Source organism: Hyaloscypha bicolor (assembly GCF_002865645.1).
Source record: "Hyaloscypha bicolor E unplaced genomic scaffold K444scaffold_60, whole genome shotgun sequence".
NCBI classification, from domain to species: Eukaryota; Fungi; Ascomycota; class Leotiomycetes; order Helotiales; family Hyaloscyphaceae; genus Hyaloscypha; species Hyaloscypha bicolor.
The window spans coordinates 652,253-676,783 of NW_020194562.1; the positions used below are offsets into that span (position 1 = coordinate 652,253).

Consider the following 24,531-nt stretch of genomic DNA (forward strand, 5'->3'; position numbering starts at 1 on the left):
CGTTGCCTTGCAATCGCCGTTTCCCTGACATCTCTTCCAATGTTCTAATCCCTCCCATTGGTTCCACACTTTCCGCTCAGTAAACAATCTTTATTTCACGATGTTCTTTTACCGCTTCTTTGTTCCAATGATAATGATCTTTGTTTAGATAATTATGGTCTCTATTTAGAGAATAATAATCTTTATTCAGACAATAAAAACTATTTTAGGATAATAAAATTCTTTATTTAGATCATAACGAGCAGAAAGGGGGCTTTCACACAACAAATTTCATCAAATCGATTTGAATATGCTCAATAGCACCCATATAACCTATCAGTCATGTTCCCAGCTGGCTACGACTTCTTATTGCCTTCTACGGCCACTTGCAACTTGAAGGCAGGAAGAACGGATCATCTCCTTCAAAAAAAAGCGCCGGTAGAATGTTCACAACGACTACAATGCCCTTGATACTACAGGAATGCCCGCCGCAGACCAGCAGACCAGAAGGGAAAATTTTGCTAAACTCGAGGAGTAACTTAGGATTACTCTGTTAAGATCCAGCGGATTGACAGCCTTCTGCGACGCCCATCGTCGTGTAGATAGGTTTCCACAGCAGAGAGAACCCTTTCTGAGACCAAATCTCACGAGTAGTCCATGTTTTAGTTTCATTTGTTGAGCTTTTGCAAAGTTAATTCTCTCTCTCTCTCTCTCTCTCTCTCTCTCTCTCTCTCTCTTCCGATATGTATATATATTAGATCGAATAATTGAATTTCAGTTTCTATATTAACCTCAAACTCATCTATTGTGATCTTAGAGCTAGACGCCTCCACTAAACGACCGAGCAGAATCTAATATATTCTACGTACCTCAAAGTTTAATTCAACTTGTCGTAATTTTATCTTCTTACCCCTGTTCTTTTCTTTATGCGATTACTCAGGAGGTGTGACGTGTAAATACAGAAATAGATAAATCTTTAATAGGAAAATGCGAAGGGCAGCTGGAAGAAGATTTCCTGCCTAAAAATCCTATGCTAGGGACGACATAGAGAATGGCGGTTCATGATACTGCTTTCCAGTGAGTCAACCCCTGCGAGGTGATAGCGAATTGACACTGCGAGGGTGGCTGCCAGCCTCCTTGTAACTCCGCTACTCCCTTCATTCCCACCACTTGAATAGGGATTGGCATTCCTTTGTCCAGGGCCCTGGCGATGGCAACTCGCAGGATCGCAAACTTTTAGAGCTTCTGCCCAGATTCCTTGCTGTGCAGCTGCAGGTATGTCTCGCCTCGCGGGAATTGTGGGCTTTTGTCGGAAACATCAAAGTTAGTCGATTCGAAGTGATAGCTAATCTCATCATCTATGGTCATTCAAGTAAGAAAGCCCAAAGATCATTCCTCACGACTTCGGCCATATCACCATCACCTACAAATCGCTTTGTCCATGTCAGCTATCTCATGCAGTCCCATCCCTCGTCATCTGTTGGTAAACCGGGTAGGATAAATCTGTCTAGCGCCACCACCTGCTGCAGAACTCCTTCCAGGCGCCAAAGGTCTTTTGCTGTCGCATGATCCCAATATCCAGGCTAATTTGAGTCACGAGGAGGTTTTAACAACCTGTCAATGTAGCAGAAACTTGGAGGACTGCGACTAGGCCGTACAATCCAAGAACAATCAGACTTTAGAGATATTACTCCAATGCACTGAAAACGTCAGGCCTTCGATAACGGCGACTCTGTGAGGGACTCGGATCCTGAAAAGGGGGACGTAACGGAAATCTGGATCCAATGTTCGATCTGCAAGATCCCAATACAATACGACTCGATCCCCCACCACTATATGACCAAACTACCGGATTTTACGTTCGGCCCTGTTCCAGCTGTGGTATTACAGTATACGCGAGATACGGCGCGAAAGGTTATGTGGCGGGCAGGGTAATCGTTTTCAGGGGCCGTGTCTGTTCGCCAGGCTTGCTGCGATATGATTAGAAAACTATTTACTTAATGTTAAGAGTGCTGTACAATACAGGGAGAGAGAGAACGGACCTTTGAAAGATCAAAAGGATCGAAGCTGGTGGGAGGAGGGTGGGAACCTTTCCCCCCCCCCCCCCCCTTTTTTTTTGGTGGGGTTCCCACTTATGAAATGGCCCAAATATATGTTTAGGCACTATCGACTTTGGAACTTGCTAAACACTGGAGGAAAGATTAGAAAGTTATAATGCCTTTAACTTGTGAACTGGTTATAATTAATATAGCTTACTGTTTTGTTTCTAATATTTGTCGCGCAATATAAATAGGTCGCGAATAGAAAATCGATTCCAGTAGTTTTGGAAGGTTTGGATTGTACCCGGCTAGGCACGGATAACGTCGGCTTATAATCTTAAGCCTGTATAGATTTAAATAAGCAAATTTTGAGAAAATTAAATCTGGGAGGGTTAGTAAATTCGCCCAACAGTGTTCCATATCGGCGATACTAACACCCCAATAGATGGCCGAGTGGTTATGGCGTGTGGCTCAAGAAAATTTATTTTCTTTCTGATTAAAAATCAGTGAGACTTCTCATAGGGAAACCTGCAGGGGTTCGAATGTACGTCCTGATTTTTCAAATAAAAGGAATTGATTCTAACAATCAAATAGCCCCTTCCTCTCATCAGCTATTTTTTATTTTATTTTTTTACAACCTTTTTTTGAGGGTTGGTGGGGGGCGGGAGGGAAGGGGGGAAGCGCATAGCCAGAAGCGACAATAAGAGTCAAGCGAGCGCACAGGCAGGCAGCCTATGTTAATAGCCACATGTGACTAGGCAAAGGGGACCCAAAATCAACTCTGGTAGGGGCCTTGTTATAAGCTTGACAAGGGAGCGAGAACGAATACTACTATCCCCCCCCTTGAATACTTACAGTGGGTCCTATAGTAACGCCACCCTGAAACCTCGTTTATAACCCCCAACTAGGAAATATCAGGTGCTCTCCAGAATCGCTATTGGCCATACACCCTTGAGTTGGTCAGTGCAGAAGTGGTGTTATCCCAGGACCCACTGTAAGTATTCAAGGGGGGGGTAGGGGGGTAGTATAACATTGTAATAGGTTCAAAGAGGTGGCTATTTTCTAGGCTAATAGGCACCAGTAAGATGTTTTATTCAGATAATATAGAACCTATAACCGACTAGAAGCGGATCCTCTGAGTATGATTCAGCTGACCATTAGCGAGCTTAGGACTTAGCGCTCAGCTCAAGTTGAAATAGTGACTACTCAGGACTAACAGCGGAAATAGAACACGCTCATATTGACATTCCAGTTATATCAAGGCTCGCAAATAGGCATTAATATATGGGATCTTTTTAATATATGAGACAGATTCTATTATGGACTCTACTCCGCAGGCTGCAATCAAAATAAAGGGGAGATGTGGCCAACGGGATTGAGGTTAATTGATACAATATAGACAGCTAGGAATAGTTTAATTTTAGATTTAATTGATTTATGTTGTGCTACCTCCGGTCGCCGTAAGGCTGAAATTTGTGTACTTCGAAACAAGGATTCGTAGATCGAGACAAGGAACAGGCAAGGCGACACGTAGGTGGCATTGAAAAAAAAAAAAAAAAAAAAAAAAAGGCGTTGTATCAATCCAACTTGCAAAACGATATCCCACAGAAAACAGAGATACAACCCTCAAGTTTCCGTGGTATTCCGTTGAGTGTCGAGTGCAATATAAGTAAATGGCATCGAACCAGAGAGTTGGTCGAGCAGGATATCGAAGGTGCTGCGATACACCCGCCAGATTCTGTGTGGCTGGTGAAGTATTTTTCCCAATGCGGATGGGGAGAGAGTTTGACTCTGAGCCCCAGGTGTACAAAAACGCTTGGTAGTTCGGAGGGGGGTTCTGAGAAAATGTTTTCTTTCACATAGAAGGGGGAACTGTCCTGTTTCTGCTGGGGCTGAGGAAGGCAATGCTTCTCTACGACTGCTAGGGTGTCGCAGGTGGGCAAGAGGATGCCCTTTTTGTTGCAGGGGATTCACAGGAGGTCCCATATAGATCACAAACTCCATTACTGTGCGACGAAGTACCGCTCACACTCCCACAGTTGCATCATTAAACGTCCCAACGTGATGAAACTAGCCTGATGGAGTATTCATGTTGTCTCACGCCGTACAAAGTTGATCAAGTCCCAAGTCAATATCTCTCCACCTCCATCCCGCAACTAGCCACAAGGTTTTACGGACCTATAAGTCACACCTCTGGAAAAGGCCATAGCAGAAAAATAGGCATTAGATTGCGAACCGTTCTAATTATATTACAAGATTAAATTCTCATTATTATATCCTGCCCGGTCCCTGTGCTGATTCGTGCCGTGAAAGCCTCACCCGAAGCCTTATTAGTGTCCTATTTGAAATAAACCGAGAGGCGATTCCCAGCTCCGCAGTACTCAGTCACATCGCCCGGACAAAGCATAGAGCAATCAGAATTCGGTGCTGCCACAGAACCTTGCCCGAAGCTGTTTCCACAGTAACCTATCAAAACCCGTCAGCAATCTCCTTCCTATCCGGAAATCAAGGAGAAACACTCACATTCTCTGCCATACTCGGTGCCCCAATAAGCGTAATTCCCACAAAAGCTCTCGCAAGCCTCGAGCGTCATCGTATCACTCGCAGTAGCCGCCGCAGCAAGTGCTCTCGTCCCATTCCCTTCCGTCTGGCATCCAAAGTACGTGTACGGTCCCACAGTTGGCTTGATGGCAGGGGTCTGGGTTGGAGAGGCCGTTGCGGAGGAGGTAACTGTTGCGATGGTTTTGTTGAAGTTGTACACGTTCAGTCGACTGGCGCCTCCACAGTACTCGGAGAAATTGCCATTGCACAAGCTACTGCAGCCACTGAGACCGTCCGGGGTTGTGGGAGCAATAGTTCCACCATTGGTGAAGGTGTTTTCGCACCAACATTCGCCGCCGTATTCGCAACCTGCAAGGATGTAGCCTGCTGCTTGGCAGGCTGAAGTGCAGCCTGCCACGGTCATGTTCGAGGCACCGCCTGGAACAGAAACGCCGACTCCGAGAAGTCGGCCTGTAATGCCCTCCCTGATAAAGGGTTAGTGCGAACATACTAAGACTTGATTGAGAGATTCTCACGTATAGCACCCCACGTAAGCCCAATTGGGAGGGCCCGGATCCGTGACTGGTCCAGTCTGTCCACTCCAGAACAGACTCAACCTGTTTGGACCACCACACGACTCTGTGGCGTTACCGGTACATGCCATGCTACAATCTGTTGCATTGACAGCAAGAGCTCCTGGGGCAATCGTGGAGTCGCAGACTATAGAATGTTATTAGCAAGTCGGCTCTCCGGGTATTGAAGGGTCATCATTTAGGAGCTTGAGGATAACTCACAACATTGAGATGCGTATTCAGTTCCGGCATACAGAAATCCTTTGGCGCTGCAGAAACTGATACATGATTCATCTGTCATTGTGGTGTCGTTGCTGTAGCTCGCTCCGTTTAGAGTACGCCCGACTTCGCTGTTAATATGTGAGCGGGAAGTTCCATTAATGAAGGGACGGAACTTATTCATAACACCTACGTATAACATCCTTGATATGACCAGGAACCAGGAAGTGCAGCTGGTGGAGTGAGAGCGACATCTCTCTCATAAATTTGGGCATCAAGAGCAGTAGAGAAATGAATCTGCCATGAATGAGCTCGACATTGGTAAAATAAATATCTGTGGGACTTACTTGCGACAGCCAAACGCTTGCCCCAAGAGCATATTGAAGAAGTAAGGGAGCCATGGTGAGAAGTTTGCAGTGAAAAGTGACGGAAAGAAATCTCTTTTGAGCTTTATTTTATATTAAATTTAACTCGACAAAATGGCGGCGCTGGCACCATCCCGGTAACCGACGTGGTATTGAGATTGAGGCTTCCCGGACGATTTAGCCGTGGAACCCAAATAGGAAGCAGGAGACTGCGCGGTTGAGGCACAGAACGGAAAACGGCAGGGGACGGAGATTTCAGTTCTTGGCAACCGTTTTTGAATATCAATAGACCAGAATCTATATTAATTGACTGCAACTTCTGGGGGAAGCTGTCCGCTTCTAGTGCTCACTAATACATCAAGACGTCCCCAAGAAAAGCGTCAACCCAAATTAGAAGATCCAGGACATTCAAGGCTATGCGAGTAGTTACACTTGTGGCCATTTGTTACCCTTGTTTGATTCATTCGTAAATTACTCCATGTCTTGTGCGACCTTCCCCACACCCCTCGATCAACTCTACGTTGTAGACAGTAAATTACGTGCCAAGATAACACGAAAACCACCCAATGGGTGTGATGGCCTGCTGATAACTGTAGGGTTTAGACCTTTTTTGTAATAAGATGATGCTTTCGATCTATTTTCAGAAATTTGATGTATTCAAGTTCCACACAGCCAGATTTGTGACATGTGCAAGTCCGAAATGCCTCTAGATCGAGGGCTGCTGCTTAGACAAGTTGCAAGGTAGGTGGAGAACTTCCTTGGTGGAGCAATTGAACTCTCCATTGTTCATCACTTTGCTTTCTCGCGATTAGATAGAGAAGGTGTGTTCAAAGACTCAATACTGGCGAGAATCCAAGAGGCTGATTCCTTCGGGAATGGCTCGGAAGCACAGAGATTATTCAAAGAGCAGCAATTTAGGGGAATACACCAGGCACAGAAGTTAGGCGACCTGTCATTCCCGGCAGCTTCAGGGGTACTGCGGGGTACTTTCCGGGGTGACCATGACCGGAACCTGTCCCTATTGACAGCTGTAAATAATTGAAACTGGCGTCAAGCATTCTGCTGTGATGTAGGAGTGAAACTTGGGGCGCAACTGCTTCTCTCAGACTCATGACTCCTTGGCAGAAAGCAGAAGACGGCATGGTGAGAAAGAGGTGAAGCTGAGGCTGGTCGCAAACGGACGGAAACGCGCTAGAGCTCGCCTAAAGCACGCTATTTTTCACTCCAAAGCTTCTTTATGCCATCTCCAACTTTCCAACCGTCCTCCACCTCGCAACCTCCGGCACCCTTTGACAATCAGGACCACGGTCCGCGGTTGCGTGGCTGAATTGGCCACTCAGCACCAAGCTTTGCTAACATGAAGATAATCAATCTATCGACGCCGACTCGCAAGCTGTGGAATCGGAACCAATTCCTCGACCTTGAGATTGAACGACTTCAAGAGGAGATTGGCGTCAAAGAGCGCATCGGGATACCTTTGCCAGTCAACCTCAAGGCGCAATTTCTCACAGTATTGGAGAACTTCGTCAACGTACATGCCGAACTGAAGAACATACAAGAGAAGACGCAGTTGCAACAGAGCCTCCAGGCTCGCGAGTTCACAAGCTTCATCAGCCTCCCCGCCGAGCTACGACTGAAGATCTGGAGGCTCGCCTTTGCCTCTCATACTCAACCTCGCGTACACTATGTGCGCGTCGCCAATTCGAGCGGCGACCGGGACGTCACTTTCATCTCGAATCAACCTGTCTCTCCCATCCTCCACACGAATCACGAGTCCCGCTCCCACTATTTCCTCAAGACCCAGTCGACATTCGCATTCGAAACATACATTGATTTCGACACCGATGTCATCTACATCCCTGACTTAGAAGACCGCCGCTTGTCCTTCCGCGAGTTCCTGGATTTCAAAGATTCGCAAAAGATACAAAAGCTGGCCCTGCGGAAGAATTTCTTCTGTGACATCCCACTCCCTGGCCACTTTTCCAGCAAGCACCTCGAGATGGCGGATAGTTTGCGGAACTGGAATCAGATGATTGTTATCTTTGAGGACAAACGACCTGCGATTGAGGTTTGGAAGGATACATCGATGGTGTTTAGGGAGTTCTCTGCCAGGCAGAAGAGAGCGACGGCGGAGAGGTCATATGTGCGGCAGCAGTGCAAAGTTTTGAATAGCATGCTAGAAGGGATTGATGAGGAGACTATGGATTTCCGATTTGGTCAGCTTGAAAGTGGCCTGGATGATGTCGGCCTTCTTACTGCCTCTTTAGCCGAGGGCCTGGAGATATCCAGTATTTGATGCGAAAGTGGCTCGTGATGGACGAGAATGAAACTCAGCGTTGGGCTATTCTTCGATTCGTGATAGGACATCGTTTCGGGTTATTTCGAGATACCCCCAATTGGCGTTGAAGGTTTGGATGACCTGGATGAAGTAGACCATCAACCCCTGAAAGCCTCCGAATGCTCTTTGCATCAGACCCAAATAACACTCCCAAGAGTGCATATCTTGTATAATCAAAGGGGATTTGGGCAATAATGATAATGATAATCAGCCATGGCTTCTTTGCAGGTTCCGGCTTCGATGCTTTTTGAACTTTCTTTCACTATTCACTCAAGACGAAGTAGTTCTTCGCCGCCATGCCTCCTCCCATCAAAGCTGGCCCCAAGCCCAATACCATCTTCCTCTTTTCTCTCTCCATTTCCTTTGCAGCCCTACGAAAACCATTCTTCATCCAGTTCTCGACTTCTCATCGAGTGTGATCCGGATCTCTTTGATTCAATACCTAATATGCAACCTCTCCCTATTCTCTCCCTCGCAATAGACCCGCCAACTTAACCCCCATCACCTTACCAATAAACGACAACTTCCCCCTTAACCACACCTTCCTCGTACTTCATGCAACCGTATTCTGCATGCGCGGAAGTAATTCGATGTAAGAGCTACGTAGGTATTGTGGTATACATGCAGTGGATATTGCTGTGCTTCGATGGAGCGCGGTCGATATGGTTTGCGGCCCCATTCAGGTGCTTCGTCGGAGATTGCGTCGCTCCACTGTTCGCATTGGTTCTCGATTCCTAATCCCGACCTGTGGAGTTGCAGACGATTGAGGAGCCATGGTGAGTCTTGGGTGCTGACGGAAGTGTTGAAGAGAGCTTGGGCTGCAGTGCAGAAGTTCGCGATGCCCCAGCTTACTCTCATGAATTTGGCACATGGATGAGGGGAAGACGATTCCAGGATATTGGTCTGGTCGATCCAGGTTAGGATATCGTCGGGAGCGGTGGTGTGGCTAGCTACGCATTTTATTACCTATGAATGAGCCATGAGCATTGTTTTCAATACTGGCAATGGGGGCGGGAAAGGTGTCGAGACGAACATTGTGTACTAATGCGAGGCTAAAGAGGTTTAACAGTATCTTGGTGCCTTGGTGCTGAACTTGTCTTGCCCGTGAGCAGCAGTAACAATATTCGACCGGGATCGTGAGGAGAGTTCCAAAAGCCCTTTGGAGCTGATTTGATTGATATCTTCTAATTGGAATAAATTAGACGTTGCTCTGTGAGGAGAAACGATGAAGCCACAGGGGTATCCTCCGCAGCGTCCTCGACATTCCTTAGTTTCGTCGCCATACAGCTTGCAAGGCTTCGTCAAAATGATCACTCAACATGGGTTGGTTATAAATATCTCGGACAAATTCGAAGTTGCCATTGGTGAGAAAGTTGGATTGGAAACTGTAGCCGGCGAAGAAGCGGGGGATGGCCGCTTCTTGCAAATTGTGGACACGGATCTGGGAACTTCGGCTACTTCTGGAGATCGTCGAAGGCATCGCGTTGCGGTCGGAGAAGTCTAAATTTGTTATTGTCTCGAGCGTCAGTTCTTGACTTCGCTTTCTGATTCTAGGATCTTGCATGTCTCGGAAGACTAGCAATGCCCCATCGGGATACCTTGGGCAGATTGGGCGGGACTTGGAGCATCGGAGGCAGAGGGGTAAAGTTCTGCCGCACTTTCAGACCAAACCATCAGTAGATAATGCATTTCCGATTAGAATTAGGAATGCCAACCTTCACTTTGCGTAATTTGCAATTCAAGCACCCTCGACTAGTAGTCGCGAACCGGCATTTCGACAACACCACAGAGTTCAAGTTCGGTCGCTATGCACGAAAGCTATGTGTGGTTGTATAATAAACAAAAGGGGAAGAACGCGGGGATGGGAACTATTTTTAGTTCAATATTTCTTAACCTGCAGGTTCATTCGTGCGAGGAAGTCAATTGAAGCGTTCGTCTACTTCATCCCAGTGCATCAGTGCGGCACAGCAGCTGTGCATCATTGCCCCTAAACTAATTCGGGAAAGTGACAGTGGAGGTATCAGCGGCATCAAGGCGACCGACTATGAATCAAGACAGGAACGAGATCCGACTTCAATGGTTATAATCTGGGAGAAGGCGTTGCAGAACTGTCAGTGCGTGTTGAGCTTGATTCGAGGAGCAGGTGCTTCCCCACGTCTTATAACCTAAAGAAAAAGGGGCTCGTTAAAAATCGTCCATTCGCTAAAAAGCGAGGAACACCAAAATCGCTACCTTTGGAAAATCACACCAAATCTCAATGCAACCCCTAAAACTCTTTAAAATAGCTTTGTGAGGCAGAAAAGAAGCATATCTAACTTTTGTGGAATTTTCTCAATAATTAAATATAATACGGAATTACGAGAATTTTTATATTGTGAGAGTCAAGGTTATGCCCGGCCTCGCTTAGCGAGTTGCACGATTTTTAACGCCGCCCGCCTTCGTACCACGAGTGCGAAGGACGACGTAATCATTCTCTCAGTCGGAGTGAAAAGTGACCGATTTTGACACAATGCGCAAATGAGTAGATCCGTTTTATTATCAACGAACAAGTACATCAAAGATAGAATACTTTTTAATATTAAGGTTCAGTGACTTGTCAAGAAGTACCCTGAAAGCGGCATCAATTCCGGATAGTGGGAGGGCGAGGAATAAAGAATTGAGTGGGTGGCTTTTGTGAGTTTTCACGTACCAAATCGGCTACTCTTCGCTCCGACTGAGGATCATCAGCCAACCATTGCGCTGGGAGGAAATATAAATTCCCCTCCCCTCCCCTCAACAGATTTCATGAGTCCACCACCCTCTACTTTCAAAACAATGTCTCCAACCTTTAAACCCAAGATCGCGATTATCGGCGCTGGCCCGGCAGGGCTGACTCTCGCCCGGCTCCTGCACCTCCAAAACATCCCCTTCACAATCTTCGAGTCCGAAGCCTCCGCAAACGCTCGCTCGCAGGGCGGCACGCTCGATCTCCGCACCGCGACCGGACTCGCGGCCATCACCGCTTGTGGACTTTACGACGAGTTTTTGAAATTGGCGAGATACGATGGCGAGGCGTTGAAGATTATGGATAAGAAGGGGAAGGTGTGGTTTAGTGCGAAGGGGAGTGGGGTGGATGGTGGCAAGAAGAAGAAGAAAGATGCGCGGCCGGAGATTGATAGGGTTGTATTGCGGAAATTGTTGTTGGAGAGCGTTCCTGGAGAGAGCATTAAATGGGGCAGAAAATTGAAGAGAGTTAGCCAGGAATCTGGATCTGGAGATGTGCGAATGGTTTTCGAAGACGGGGAAGAGGTTGTTGGATTTGATTTGGTTGTGGGAACGGATGGGTGCTGGAGTAAGACGAGAGCGTTTCTGAGTGATGAAGTTCCGGCTTATTCGGGTGTTTGTGGTATCGAGCAGAATATTTCGAACGCTGAAGAAAGGTTTCCTGAGATCTGTGGGCTGGTTAATAGAGGTAGTGTTTTTATATTTGGTGATGGGAAGAGCGTCAATGCGCAGCAGCTTGGAGATGGGAGCATCAAGGTCGCTGAGTATGGAGCGAGGGACGTAAGCTGGCCAAAGGAACATGATGCTGCGAAAATGGATGCAGTTGCTATTAAATCTCTCCTTTTGGAAGAGCACGGGGATTGGGGGCCCGAGGTGAAGAAAATGCTTGAGTCGGTCGATGAGAATGGCGCAACGATGAGAACGCTTTTCATGCTGCCAATAGGCTTCCGTTGGGAGAACAAGCCTGGTGTGACTGTTATTGGGGACGCCGCGCACGTCATGGTACCCTTTGCGGGCGAGGGTGCCAATCTGAGTATGGCAGATTCGTTATATCTGGCGCAATGGATCCAGAAGTCGACGGACAAAGCATCACTGCATGGGAATGTTGCCAAATTTGAGCAGGAGTTGTTTGTGAGAGCGAAACCTGTTCAGCAGATCTCGTTCGACAATATGAAGGATATGTTCTTCACTCCTGGGGCCCCGAGAACGGCAATTGAGAGTTATCTGACGAGGATGGTAAAGCATATGGCAGGGCCGGTCATCGGAACATTGGCAGGAGCGGCGATTTACACCTACTATTGGGGATTTAAGCTGATGAATTGAGAAGTATTGACTTGGCAAGTGTTGATCTAGGGAGTCCAGGTGTTGGTAGAGGGGATTGTCGATTATCGATTGAGGGTTTATGGGTGTGATGCAGAGATGAATTACCAATGGCTTTATTCTCCACTTCTAGATGGTACCAGTTCGGGCATTGAATTTTAAAGAGTAAATCAACAAAGTCATCTGTTTCAAAGTCTTGCTCCATAATTACATCCTGCTCCAGAGGAGCCTATCGACTGTTCCGCCGTCTACAGTATAAACAAGTGGTTAGTGCTGACATGTTCACAATTTCAGATTATTACAGCTCCATCCCATTTAACCCAGTGAGGAGCATCCTCTGACTTGTGTTTTTGAGGCACTTTTTCCTCCCGGAGACATTCTGACTTCAGGTTTCGTTCTTGGCCTCTTCCAATCTACTCTCATCAGTCTCCTCAGAACTTTCAGATTCCTTCTTCCCCTTGATGCTTTTCCACTCCACGAAGAGGGCTCCCAGAATCATGACAGAGCTCAGGGCGGCGGCCATGGTGAAGACTAGAGTCAATGAGTAGTTGTATGCGCTTACAACAGTGCTAAGCTGGCTCGCCGGCACAACACGTCGCAAATCAGTTGCACCTGTGTTGACAATAGCTTCTGCATCGAGGCCCGCAACGCCAGAGAGTCGGTCCACGAGCTTGGTCGAGAAGATGTTTTGACTGACAGTGAGGAAGATGGAGCCACCAAGCTGCTGCATGAAGAACATCATGGCCACCCCGATAGGTAAGTTAGCGCGTGGCAAGACGTTTTGAGAGGGGGAGGGTGGAAATCTGAAAGCCGCAGCCGAGGCCGAACCCATAGATGACCTGGTATCCCATCCATTCACTGTGGTGTGAGCTCGGCGTGAGAGTTGAAAGCAAGCCGGCGCCAGTGGCACAGAGGGCTGGGGCAATCAATAGAGCAGGAACATAGTACCCGATCCTCTCCGTAAATATGGCGACGAGAATACTCAGGATCACCATGGACACGAGTAATGGGGTCATGCTGACACCAGAGTGTAGGGCTGAGTCTCCCTTAGCGACTTGGAACCAACTAGTCAGATAGTAGAGGATAGACATCAGCGCCCCAGACATCAGGAACATGAAACTCATGCTGCCGGCAACGGAGCGATTTAGGACAACTCGGGTTGGTATTATCGCTGTCTCAGACATCATGACCTCAATGGCGATGAAAATGACGAGCAAGACTCCAAAGCTGACAAAGAGGCCGATGATCTTCGGTGCTGACAAGGGCGAGGTAGAGCCTCCCCACTGAAGTGCTAGGATAAGGCATGTTATGGATGGGAGGAAGAAGAATATTCCAATGGGATCAAGGTGTTTGATTTGGGCAAAAGAAGTGAGCTTCTCGTGCTTGGGTGATTGAATGTGAAGTAGTAGAAGTATCGCAAGGATTGTTAAGCCACCGATCGGCAAATTGATGTAGAAACACCATCTCCATGTTCTAAAAGAAGTTAGTAAGCTCTCTTGCTAGGTACCACATTGTTTTACACTTTATCCGTGAAAGGGCCACCCATAAAAGGGCCAAGCACACTTGCAACACCAGAAGCCAGGCCGAATAAGGATGTGTAAACAGGAGGTTTGCGAAGGGGAATGAGTGGAACTATCATCATTCCTCCAGTGAAGATGCCCGCCGACGCCAAACCAGTAATGGCACGTCCAATAATGAAGGCCACGGAGGTGGGGGCAGCGCCGCATAGGGCTGAGCCAGCCTCAAAGATGACGAGGGAGATGACGTAAATCGACTTTGTCGAGTGGAGCTGGTAGATGCGTCCAGAAATGGGAAACAGACAGGCGGTAGCCGGCATGTAGGCACTGCCGTACCCGGAGAGAGTCAGCAATTGCTATATATAGACTATCGGAGCTAACAGGAACATTGTCTTGTGAGATATTCCCGAGACAGTCACATACAGAGGAATACATTTTCTTCCCCAGTACTTAAGGTTACAGCCAATATCCTCAATCGAATTGAACTCGTCAGTGATCTTTGGAATTGCAGTTGCAATAATAGTCCGATCCAATGCAACGAGAAAAGTAGACAGATAAACGCCAGTCATGATCATCCAGAACTTCTGAGATTTTGGTTGGTAATTCTTTTCGGTATCTTCATATTGGTCGTCGACCGGCTGAGCTGGCTTGTCTGCTATTGGCGTCTTGTCTGTGGATTGTAGCCCAGATGGGGCTGTGGGAGAATCCATGATCAGCTTATTCCACGTCGAATGAGTAGATATATGAATACAGTCTTAATGGACCCTAAGTTGTGTTTGTCTTGGCTGAGCCGGCGCGCCATGCTGCTACTACTATGCAGCAGCGAAGTTTGTCTTCTATACTGGGACATTTCTCTTATTTCGATGCAGACAGAAACTGAAAGTCGTGTGCGTCACAAGAGGGCAACTTCGTGATGGCGGGGGGATCAAAAACAAGAGTGAGAGGAAGGAAGAAGTGTTTCGGAAAGTTAGTTAAAGCCCGAGCGACACGTGATATCGCCACTTCAGCCCGAACGACCTCAACTGTCCCTCAACCCTCGGGGACAAGACGAACACGCAATTTGTCCCATATTTACTCTCGTCTCTGACATCCGGAAGATCGCCTCGGCGCGCATCTCTGGCTCAAAGAGTGTCACCACGGCCCCACCAGCGTTGCAGCCTACATTTGCAACCGTCCCACCTCAGACTCTCAGAGTGACCTTACCCCCTGACATGTCTCCTCCGGTGCCTTCTCAATTCTCTCAGCCATCGAAGCCACAGAGGGTATTGGCATGTGTACGCTGTCAGCACCGGAAGGTGAAGTGCGATCGCTGCTTTCCCTGCTCAAATTGCAAAGCGTCCAATGCACAATGTGTGCCGGCGACGCTGACCCCACGCGGCAGGCGGAAACGTCGATTTCCCGAGCGAGAGCTTCTTGAACGCCTTCGCAAGTACGAGGACTTGCTCCGGCAAAATAGTATCAACTTTGAACCGCTCCACAAGGACGCAGCTGGGAAGATGGGATCTCCCAACGCGCATAGAGAGAACGAATCGGATGATGAGCACCCCGGGGCTCTCGGTGCAGATCCGCCTTCCCCTGCAATAACCGTCAAGTCTGAAAGAGTATATGAAGCCAAGTAAGTGCTCTCCAAGAACCCAGTGCAAGCTTGCTAAACCTCCCAGGAACTTCTTGCACGCCCTGAATTCAGGAGTAAGTCTGGATCATGTGTAATTTCAAGTCTAGGGCAGTTGACAATTGAAACAGTACCACGACTCCGACGACAGTGATTGTTCACACGATGATGTGCGTGAGGTGGTGTTCAGGAAGAGTTGGGTCCAGTTATTTGGCGACAATGACTACCTCCTATTTGGCTCCCCCAATGCCAACGTCGACCTCTCTACTCTGCACCCCGAACCAGTCCAGATCTTCCGACTATGGCAAATGTACCTGGAAAATGTTGACCCGCTGCTCAAGGTCACACATGCTCCCAGCATGCAAGGACACATCATAGAAGCTGCCAGCAGCGTCTCAAATATCAACCCTAACCTCGAAGCGCTCATGTTTAGCATCTATTCCATGGCCATTCTTAGTCTCGCCGTGGATGACTGCCAGGTTATATTTGGTTCGTCTCAGGAGGACCTTTTAACGAGGTTCCAGTTCGGCTGTCGGCAAGCTTTACTTAATTGTGGCTTTTTACGGTCTGTTGATCGTGACTGCTTGACTGCATTATATCTCTACTTAGTAAGTCAGTCCGGTGGTTATGTTTATGCTTTCTGATAATTTTAGGTATCGGTCAGACCTCGGACAGTCCCTCAGTCTCTCTCTGCAATGCTTGGGGTCGCGATTCGGATTGCACAACGCATGGGTATTCATAGCGAGTCTGCGTTAGCAAGATGCCCCGCTCTCGAGGCCGAACTGCGCCGAAGACTCTGGTGGTCGCTTGTACTCTTCGACACTCGCATTAGCGAAATGGCTGAGCACAAGATATCAACGCTAGCCCCGACCTGGGACTGCAGGATCCCGCTCAATGTGAGTGATTCTGACCTGCGCTCAGAGATGAAAGAGCCACCATCCGTTCAAGGGAAGGCCACGGACGCACTGTTTGCGGTTGTACGCAGCGAACTTGGAGACTTTGTCCGCCACACGATGTTCCACCTTGACTTTACTAGTCCGGCTCTGAAGCCCATCGTTCCAGAAGTCGCTGATCTGGCCACCCTGGAAAGACTAATTAACGAAAGATATCTCAAGTTCTGTGACGAAGAGAACCCACTCCACTTCATGACGATTTGGTGGACGCGATCATATCTTGCTAAATGCCGCCTCTTGGAACACCATTCAAAATATTCTAGCTTATTTGTGCCCCAAACAGACGCTCAGCGCGACGCTTTAATTTCCATTGCGATTCTTATGCTTGAGTGCGACACGAAGCTCAGAAACTCGCCTCTCACCAAACCCTTCCGTTGGCTGGTTCACCTCCACTTTGCAGCCCCCGCATACCTTCAAATCGTCCAGGACCTAAAAATGCGGCCAAGCTGCGAGCTAGCTGAACAAGCTTGGGAGGCTATGAGTGACAACTTTGAGGCCGTATTCGTTTTTGTAAAGGAAGACGACGAGAGCCCTATCTTCAGAATTTTTACGAAAATGGTCCTCCACGCCTGGGAGGCTCGTGAGGCCACTTTCAGTGAGCCTTTGACGCCACCAAGGATTGTTTCATCCATGAGACATCGACTGGCTCAAATAGGGCAAAAGACACAGATTGTACAACAACCCAACGGTAGTATGGGCACTGGCCCTGACCACTTTCCAATGTCGATGGACCTTGTTAGCAATTGCATGTCGTACACCATCGGAGAGCAAGGCGGGTATGGAGGAATTGTGCCTGGGGCATACACCGATATGCCCGGACTTCCGCCGATATCCGTTGATGTTAATCCTTTAGACTGGGCTGCGATGGACTGGGGGTTTGGGGGCATGTATTCAGAGGTCTGGAATGCGGAACTTTGATGTTGATGACTTCCAGTAGTATAGGCCTAGACTCTACTCAATAACTCAATATAGTATGGAAGATATATCATTCTACATCATCCCCCTCCTTCGACTCCACATCTCGAATTCTAAAGGCCCGCATCCTTAAAATTCTTCCCCACATTAAACATTCATCTAACAAACAGCCCATCACCAACTCAAATGATGAATATTGTCGTTTCACAATCCGAGAGTGAGATGAGAACTTCTCCATGCAAGACATCTTGGACACGGAAAGAAGCTGACTGTTCCATCAAGTAAACGACTCCATTGATCATCGAAAGTGGGAATATCGACACAATAACTTGCTCATCTTCAACTCTTGTTGAGCTTCAGCTAACTTGTTTGGCAGCCATTCAGAGCTCGGCTTCTGGTGTCTGCTGAATGGACCACAATTCTTGAGAGCAACCCCTTGAGCTGCAACACCGGCTGTGGCCGCCGCGCCGCATCATCAAATCATGATCTCAGAAAGAAAGTGTTTATAGTTTCGGTTGCATATAAGAAATAAAGCGATGGATGCCTATAATGAAGGCGTGAAATCCATGAGATGTTTTACAAAGTGACGTTGTCGAAGATTTCGCTACGAGGCCTGGACGCGTCGAAATAAGCTTAAATTTAGCGAGCATAGCGTGTCTCTGGGGCTTCGATGACCCTTCCATCTAGAATATTCAATTTCTCCTGATCCTGCACCATGCTGCCAACAACACCTCCAATTACCCGCTATGCGTTTGATATAAAGCTCCTAAGGAATGAACATATCTCTTCGACTTCTACACGCCATCCGAATGCTCTCTGCGATACGCCCACCTCGGACAATGTCCTCTCCACCCCTCTATAAAACCAACCCCCTTCCACGATCCCTCTACCCGACACCCCTCGCCTACAAACATGCCGACTTCAGCAGACAGGATGAAAGCGCCGATTCTGAATGGTACGCGCAGCCACGTTTCGTACAACATATCGACGACCCCGCAATCGCATGCCTCAAATCATACTACAGCACAATCATAAAGCCCAATCACAGCGTCCTCGACATCTGCTCTAGCTGGGTCTCACACCTCCCCGCAGAGCTCAAGCCACAAAGCATGGTCGGTTATGGGATGAACTACGCCGAACTATCGAAGAACCCACACTTGACGAAGTTCTCTGTGAAGGATTTGAATGTTATGCCGAGGTTGGAAGACGTTCCTGATGGAACCATAGATACAGTGATTTGCAATGTTTCGGTCGATTATTTGACGAGGCCGGTGGAAGTGTTCAATGAGATGAAGAGGGTGCTGATAGGAGGAGGAACGGCGCATATGGCGTTTAGCAATAGGTGTTTCCCGACAAAGGTGGTCGGGAACTGGATGGGAATGAGTGATGAGGAGAGGAGGAGGTGGGTGGGTGGCTATTTTTGGGCGAGTGGGGGGTGGGAGGGTGTTGAAGAGGTGATATTGAAAGAGCAGAAAGAGGGGTTCCTGGGTGGATACGAGGATCCATTGTACGTGGTCAGAGGGATGAAAATGGCCACGAAATGAAGGCGCAATCTTGGGAGCACTGCCGAGTCCGGACTGGTCACTTCTTTTCGCCAGAACCTTAAATCCGATATTTGGAAAAGAACTCAACTTCCACCGGAGACACCTTTCCCAAGATCGTTGTTCTCGGCCGTTCGCCAAGCACGACGAACCGGGCCGATTGGCCGTGAAAGATAGTGAAGTTGGGCTGGTGTTGAGAAACTGGGGACACAGCCACGACAAACCAGCCCACCCTACTCCCTACATCTTGGCAACAATTACCCAGCATAATACGGGACAACGTACTCCCGTAATCGCAGGGCACTATTCAAAACCTTTACCCGCCTTTAACTCATTCAAACAAAATTCCTTGACAGCTCAGCGGCAGCACAAGCAGTAGAGATGAAGAATACTTTTCGAAAGTTAAGAGGAAAGAAGGACAATGAAGAAGGCAATAGACGGGAGTCCAACGATGCACGAACTCAATCCGGACTTACGTCTGCGCTGCAGAATATGAATCTCTCACCCGGATCTTCAACTGCTCAAAAACAACATGTCGGACAACAACCTGAGTCCTCAGGATCCAAAACTTCACCCGGATCTTCCCCTGCTCAGAAACAACATGTTGAGCAACACCCTGCATCCTTTGGAGCAAAATATACTCCCTCCGGATCAACAAATGCTCCACAGACTGCGAAAGCATCCTCTCCCAGTACAGGGCGACTCAGTGGGCAAGGATCAGTTCCCTTTGAGCAACTTGCTGCGCTTCTAGCAGCACCAGCATCAAGTACAACCGTGGAAGAAGCAAAAGACCTCTGCAAAATACCACTACCACCACTTTGCGCAGTGTGCTGTAACTTTGACCCTTACCGCACTCCGCCAGATCACGACGAGAGCGAGGGCCCGAGATCGTGGGCCAGGACGGAGTATAACATCCCTGAAAGTATACCAGTCGGGAAGATCTCAATCCAGAAGTCGGAAGACTTGATCGAATCTGCGAAACGTGGATGTTTCTACTGCTCCATGGTCTTTGCAGCACTCGGTGCAGTAAGCCCTGGTTGGGACAGCGAGAAGTCATTCATCCATATCTTTCTAGCAGCAGGCTTGCCAGTATGTGTTCGACTGCAGTTTGGTGTGACATCCACTGTCGCTCTAGGGAAGGAAGAGATGCTCGAACTTGGTATCGAGCTGGAGGAGGGACAGGTCATGGACTTCGTCATGACTGTTGGCGATCCTAACAAACCAGCTATCGACGTGGAAATTTATCGACCTCAAGTTCCCCTCGATCAGAGAACCGTTGCCTGTATGTGGTCCTTTTCTAACTCAACAAGAGCAAAGTGGCAAGTGCGCAACAGCTGACTGCCATGGCTAGATTTTGTCCTGGAACCACTTGTAGAGCACGTAGGCTTTGCAGAAGAGATACCAGGGCATGCCGCAGACGAAAAATGCTTCGACTTTATCAAAGAAAAAGTTGCACATTGAATAAAGGAGCATAAATGTGGCAGAGGTGGGCCTCTGCCTTTGCTTCCCGATCGCGTTGTTTGGATCGAAGCCAACCAAGGAACTGGCATTCAGCTCGTGGAGCCCAAAGATCTTCGTGCAAAGTACATCGCACTTAGGTCAGTCTCATTTTCTCGGAGCATTTATTGGTCCTCCGGAACGTATTCTGCGAGTTTGCCACCCCTTACCTAGGTATAGAGCGCAAGGCACTCGCGAGGCATCGCATCAACTCCCAAATTGTACCCTTTGAAGCAATACTGATTCGAGATTCTTGGGCTTAGTTATTGCTGGGATCCCGTGACTCCAGACGCGTATCTCACAGACGCGTCCACATTCAATCAGAGGAAAGTCGGCATGTTATACGTTGACTTACCGCCTCTCATTCAAGATATTGTCAGCTGTGCCCGCAAGCTTGGGATTGAATACATTTGGATAGATCGGCTGTGCATCACTCAGGACGATGCCGAGGATGTGCATCGTCAGACACTTCAGATGGGGGAGATTTACGGAAATGCCACTCTGACTATTATAGCGCCGTCTGCCTCTTCTGAAAATGACCGCATTTTGGTTGATAGAGGTACCAAATGGCAGGCTTATGGCCTTGCCTTGGATATCAATGGAATTGGCTCTCTGACGCTTCGATTCCGTCGGCGAACGCATCCCTTGGGCAAGGACGACACCGGGGCTGATTACGGCAAGACCTGTACAAGGGCTTGGTGTTGGCAGGAGCGGCTCCTCTCTGGGAGGACAATCTTTTATACACCTGGAGCTCTGAAGTTTGAATGCCATTGCCATTCCATCTGGGAAGGGTTTGGTCAAGGCGTCACAAGCCATTCCTGGTCTGCGAAGCTTGACGACATATCGCACTATTCTTGGACAATGCTGGTGGAGGAATATACAAGCAGGGACATCACTCCCCCTTCCGATCGGCTTCCAGCTGTGGAGGCAGTCATGAAGCGCATTGAAAGAAGTCAAGGGTGGACTCCTCTTTGGGGTAGGTGAATTCCCTTGTGCTCAAATAACCCTCTTCAGATGTTTTGCGATGTGTTTCCACTCTTCAAGCGCGTGTTGAGAGGAGAGGACTCGCTACCTTCCGACAACGTCTATCGGGCAATGCTAACTCTGAAATCATTAGGAATATGGTCTAATATGCTCGTCGAAAGTCTCGGCTGGGAGTCCAGAGAGTCGGAGCAAATCGGAATGCACGCGGCACGCATGAATCCAGGGCGCTACGCTCCAACTTGGAGTTGGGCTAGCGTCGATGGCCATATTTCCTACGTGTCTGGCAGACCCGTAGAAGGCTTTGGAATCAACCAAGTGGTATACGATCTGGAACTCCGAAAGCTCAATGCTGCCTCAGGCCTGATCACCGTCGTTGGCCACCTCGTTTTAGTCGAGCTCAGTTGTCGTATAGAGGCCGATGGGCTCTCGGAAACTGAAGCGGGTGAGGAGAAGGAGCTCAAGTATAAATACGAGGTACAAGGGGTTTACGCCGATGCCAGTGGCCCGCAGGGATTTCCTATGAAACCCGACATTGCCCTGAAGCCATGGAGTGGTGATGTCAACGGGCGGCATATATCGACTGTCATCCGGGTACCCTTTGGAGAGGCGATTCCGGAGAAGTCTTGGAACGCTGATTGCCTTTGCCTCTTGGTCAGCAAGAGCAGGCTGCGATGTCTTGTCCTCTTTCTCGGGGCCTCGCTGCTTGAATCTGGCGTTTGGGAGAGGCTTGGGATGGTGGAAGGGCTCCATCCTGGTATCTTCAGAAACTCTCAAAGGCAGACCATCAATATTGGTTGATGTGTGACTGACTTTTGAGGTGTCAATTGAGGTTTGCAGCGCACACCGAGAGCCTGCATGTTCGAGGCGTTATTCAGCTGTACATTTTACAAGGGGGATGACAACAGCATCTTCCGTCTTTGAATTAGAAATGCGAGAATTCCCACTGGAAATTATTACAATTGTTCCGACTCACTCCGTGATATACAGCATCTCGATCCCGAGCTAAGAAGAGAACCTGGAGAACCCAACACTCATATCCTTTCAAACATCAGGTCACCTTCTGAATATCCACTCGAATCGGGAAATTCTCCGTCCGCCATAGGACGAGCGGACATGATGACATTCCAACTCCATCTTCAAGCAAAGTCACCTGCTTTGCCAAAACCAGCAAGCAAATGCACAATGTTCTATTTCTGGCCCCGATCTCGTACTCTTAACCTTGATTGTTTTGCCGGAACAAGATTTGGGGGGTTAAGCGAGGCTCGAACTCAGTCTACAAGGGACAACGGGGGTTGGACACAGGGCTTAACGGGACGCAATATATCCCGCTGACTGAAGACTCCCTTGCGGTTAAAAATTGCACATTTTATTACAGGCACGAGATTCAGACCCACAGACCTCCAAAAGGTTGGTAGCACCAATCGCGAGCGAGCTGTTTCGGGGTCTCGGCCTCGATTTCGATACGACGTCGTAGATCGTTTGCGTGAACTGTTCGAGATTTGCTTGCCTCTCTTCGGCCATACTCTTGCGCCAAAATCCCCGTTTCGAGAAAACATATTCCTCTTTCCTCAGGGGCTAAGTGGAGGAGGAAAATGCTTGTTCCTCACATTCTCGAAAAGAGGCGTTCCATTTCGATCCGGAATGTGGGCAGCTTACTGGCGAGAGTAGCAAAGTTTCTACTTTGGGTATACAGAGGACGGTATGGATAATATGAAGAATGCTTCTGACACTCGGATTTCGATATAAACTATCCCTCACAAACACCATCTCTTCTTAATGAACACCCATCCCGTTTCTTTGCTGGATTTGAAAAATCTCTTCATTCGTTTCGCTGTTAGCGTTTCGTTTCCTCTCTCTTTATTCGTTTTACAATTCGCACCGTCATGGCGCCCCGTTTATCATTCAAGGCGTTCACACTCCTCGCCGTTACCGCTCTCCCAATTGTCTCGGCAATCGAAGTAGCGTCCGCCTCCTCGGATACTACTTGCTGGCAATGCAAAGGCTGCTACAACGAAACAGCTTCCATCCAACCCCTTCAATTCAAGATTCTCCCTCCCTTAATCGAAGACACGAATAACGAGAACTGCCAGTCTGCATGTCTCGCAGCAGGACACCTTGTGAGTGGGACGGCAGATGCGTATAACTGCTGGTGCGACAACACGCTCAATGCGAAAAGCAACAAATTGCTTGAATCATTCTGCAATGTTCCTTGCGATACTGTCACCTCAGAGATGTGTGGAGGATATTACGCTGTATCTGTATACTCGGACACATGTCTCTCGTCTCCTCCCGCGCCGTCGGAAACTATAACTATTACCACCGTCCCACAGCCAACTCCAACAAACATCCACACAGTCTACATAACCGCCATCGTGACCGGCCCGCAGACTCCGCAATACACGTCGGCGCGGACTTCAGTGATCTACGTGTAAGCCCCGACTACCATGAATCCCTATAGCAGTGCGAGACAGCCGCCGGACAGAAGCACAACCACTGTGAAGGCGCCGCAGAATACGTGTAGTTGATATTCTCTGTTTTTTGTTGAGCACGAATTGTGATTTTAGCCAGTACAGAAAATGTGTTAAATGGCGGCATTTCCCTCATTTTGGGAGGGGCTACAGGTATGGTTCCTTTCATTGCCCCAAATAGCTGGATTTATGTATTTCTCTCCCGTAAATTGAAGGAATGGAAGGAGCGGAATATACTTTGAGAAAAGAAGCGGAGACTGATAATTCACAGCGGCGCTTAAATTACCAAAAGACATCGAATGGCAGTGTGGAACTCCACAATCACCTCAGCACCCTCTGCCTCCTAGGACACAACAGATTCTTACTCCCTTGGCATCAAGGCTGAGACCGAGTCCTACTCCATATCCACGATCTACCGCACTCCCACCCACACTGTGTACCAGGCTCGGCAACGATTGCTGAGTAATCGATTAGTAATCGATTGTGTATACCATTAATTAGCTATCGATTATAATCAATTGGTAATCGATTACTAAACGATTGTTCTACCGCTTTTACCCCGCATCCCCCCATTTTTTTCTTCTCTCTCTCTCTTTTCTTCTCTCTCTCTCTTTTCTTCTCTCTTTTCTTATATTATTTTTTATAGAATAAATTCTAATAGATTTTATCTTTATATTATTTTAAGGATTATTCCATGAGAATTGAAATTATATAGATCTCATGAACCTTATTTTAGATGATTTTGATTAATATATTTATTATTTATACACACAAGTTCATTTCTTTTGTAAAATTATTATAGAAATCTTTTTTAATCATATATTCCGTCCCTTTTATCTCTCTTCTTTTCTCTCTCTCTCTTCTTTTCTCTCTCTCTCTTCTTTTCTCTCTCTCTCTTCTTTTCTCTC

At 47.9% G+C, this 24,531-nt stretch overlaps 8 protein-coding genes across 8 annotated transcripts; 6 read left to right on the forward strand and 2 right to left on the reverse strand.

Annotated features, from left to right (window-relative positions):
• Window positions 1–4,243: 4,243 nt before the first annotated feature.
• Window positions 4,244–5,765, reverse strand: K444DRAFT_588985 (WSC-domain protein). Its single transcript, XM_024878082.1, has 6 exons — window positions 5,698–5,765; window positions 5,544–5,647; window positions 5,354–5,481; window positions 5,096–5,279; window positions 4,542–5,044; window positions 4,244–4,484 (listed from the first exon to the last, which is right to left on the reverse strand). The coding sequence occupies exons 1-6, from the start codon at window positions 5,749–5,751 to the stop codon at window positions 4,357–4,359; spliced, it is 1,101 nt and encodes a 366-aa protein (XP_024737329.1). The 5' UTR covers window positions 5,752–5,765; the 3' UTR covers window positions 4,244–4,356.
• Window positions 5,766–7,072: 1,307 nt separating this feature from the next.
• Window positions 7,073–8,011, forward strand: K444DRAFT_629377 (uncharacterized protein; the record flags this gene model as incomplete). Its single annotated transcript, XM_024883046.1, has 1 exon — window positions 7,073–8,011. One exon carries the CDS (start codon window positions 7,073–7,075, stop codon window positions 8,009–8,011), a length of 939 nt encoding a protein of 312 aa, XP_024737330.1.
• A 2,650-nt stretch (window positions 8,012–10,661) lies between these two features.
• K444DRAFT_588986 (FAD/NAD(P)-binding domain-containing protein) lies at window positions 10,662–12,365 on the forward strand. Its single transcript, XM_024878083.1, has 2 exons — window positions 10,662–10,726; window positions 10,781–12,365. Exon 2 carries the CDS (start codon window positions 10,838–10,840, stop codon window positions 12,137–12,139), a length of 1,302 nt encoding a protein of 433 aa, XP_024737331.1. The 5' UTR covers window positions 10,662–10,726; window positions 10,781–10,837; the 3' UTR covers window positions 12,140–12,365.
• A 156-nt stretch (window positions 12,366–12,521) lies between these two features.
• On the reverse strand, window positions 12,522–14,363 carry K444DRAFT_652637 (putative aflatoxin efflux pump; the record flags this gene model as incomplete). Its single annotated transcript, XM_024885815.1, has 4 exons — window positions 12,522–12,860; window positions 12,976–13,609; window positions 13,657–13,980; window positions 14,104–14,363. The coding sequence occupies 4 exons, from the start codon at window positions 14,361–14,363 to the stop codon at window positions 12,522–12,524; spliced, it is 1,557 nt and encodes a 518-aa protein (XP_024737332.1).
• A 333-nt stretch (window positions 14,364–14,696) lies between these two features.
• Window positions 14,697–17,601, forward strand: K444DRAFT_588990 (putative C6 transcription factor). Its single transcript, XM_024878084.1, has 4 exons — window positions 14,697–15,268; window positions 15,315–15,342; window positions 15,397–15,873; window positions 15,919–17,601. Exons 1-4 carry the CDS (start codon window positions 14,865–14,867, stop codon window positions 17,134–17,136), a joined length of 2,127 nt encoding a protein of 708 aa, XP_024737333.1. The 5' UTR covers window positions 14,697–14,864; the 3' UTR covers window positions 17,137–17,601.
• Window positions 17,602–17,972: 371 nt separating this feature from the next.
• Window positions 17,973–18,677, forward strand: K444DRAFT_528408 (uncharacterized protein; the record flags this gene model as incomplete). The annotated part of the gene is made up of 1 exon (XM_024874720.1): window positions 17,973–18,677. One exon carries the CDS (start codon window positions 17,973–17,975, stop codon window positions 18,675–18,677), a length of 705 nt encoding a protein of 234 aa, XP_024737334.1.
• A 378-nt stretch (window positions 18,678–19,055) lies between these two features.
• K444DRAFT_643019 (HET-domain-containing protein) lies at window positions 19,056–21,953 on the forward strand (the record flags this gene model as incomplete). Its single annotated transcript, XM_024884808.1, has 6 exons — window positions 19,056–19,150; window positions 19,234–19,277; window positions 19,354–19,956; window positions 20,161–20,272; window positions 20,435–21,147; window positions 21,289–21,953. 6 exons carry the CDS (start codon window positions 19,056–19,058, stop codon window positions 21,951–21,953), a joined length of 2,232 nt encoding a protein of 743 aa, XP_024737335.1.
• A 978-nt stretch (window positions 21,954–22,931) lies between these two features.
• K444DRAFT_721713 (uncharacterized protein) lies at window positions 22,932–23,587 on the forward strand (the record flags this gene model as incomplete). The annotated part of the gene is made up of 1 exon (XM_024888529.1): window positions 22,932–23,587. The coding sequence occupies exon 1, from the start codon at window positions 23,039–23,041 to the stop codon at window positions 23,585–23,587; it is 549 nt and encodes a 182-aa protein (XP_024737336.1). The 5' UTR covers window positions 22,932–23,038.
• Between the last annotated feature and the right edge of the window lie 944 nt (window positions 23,588–24,531).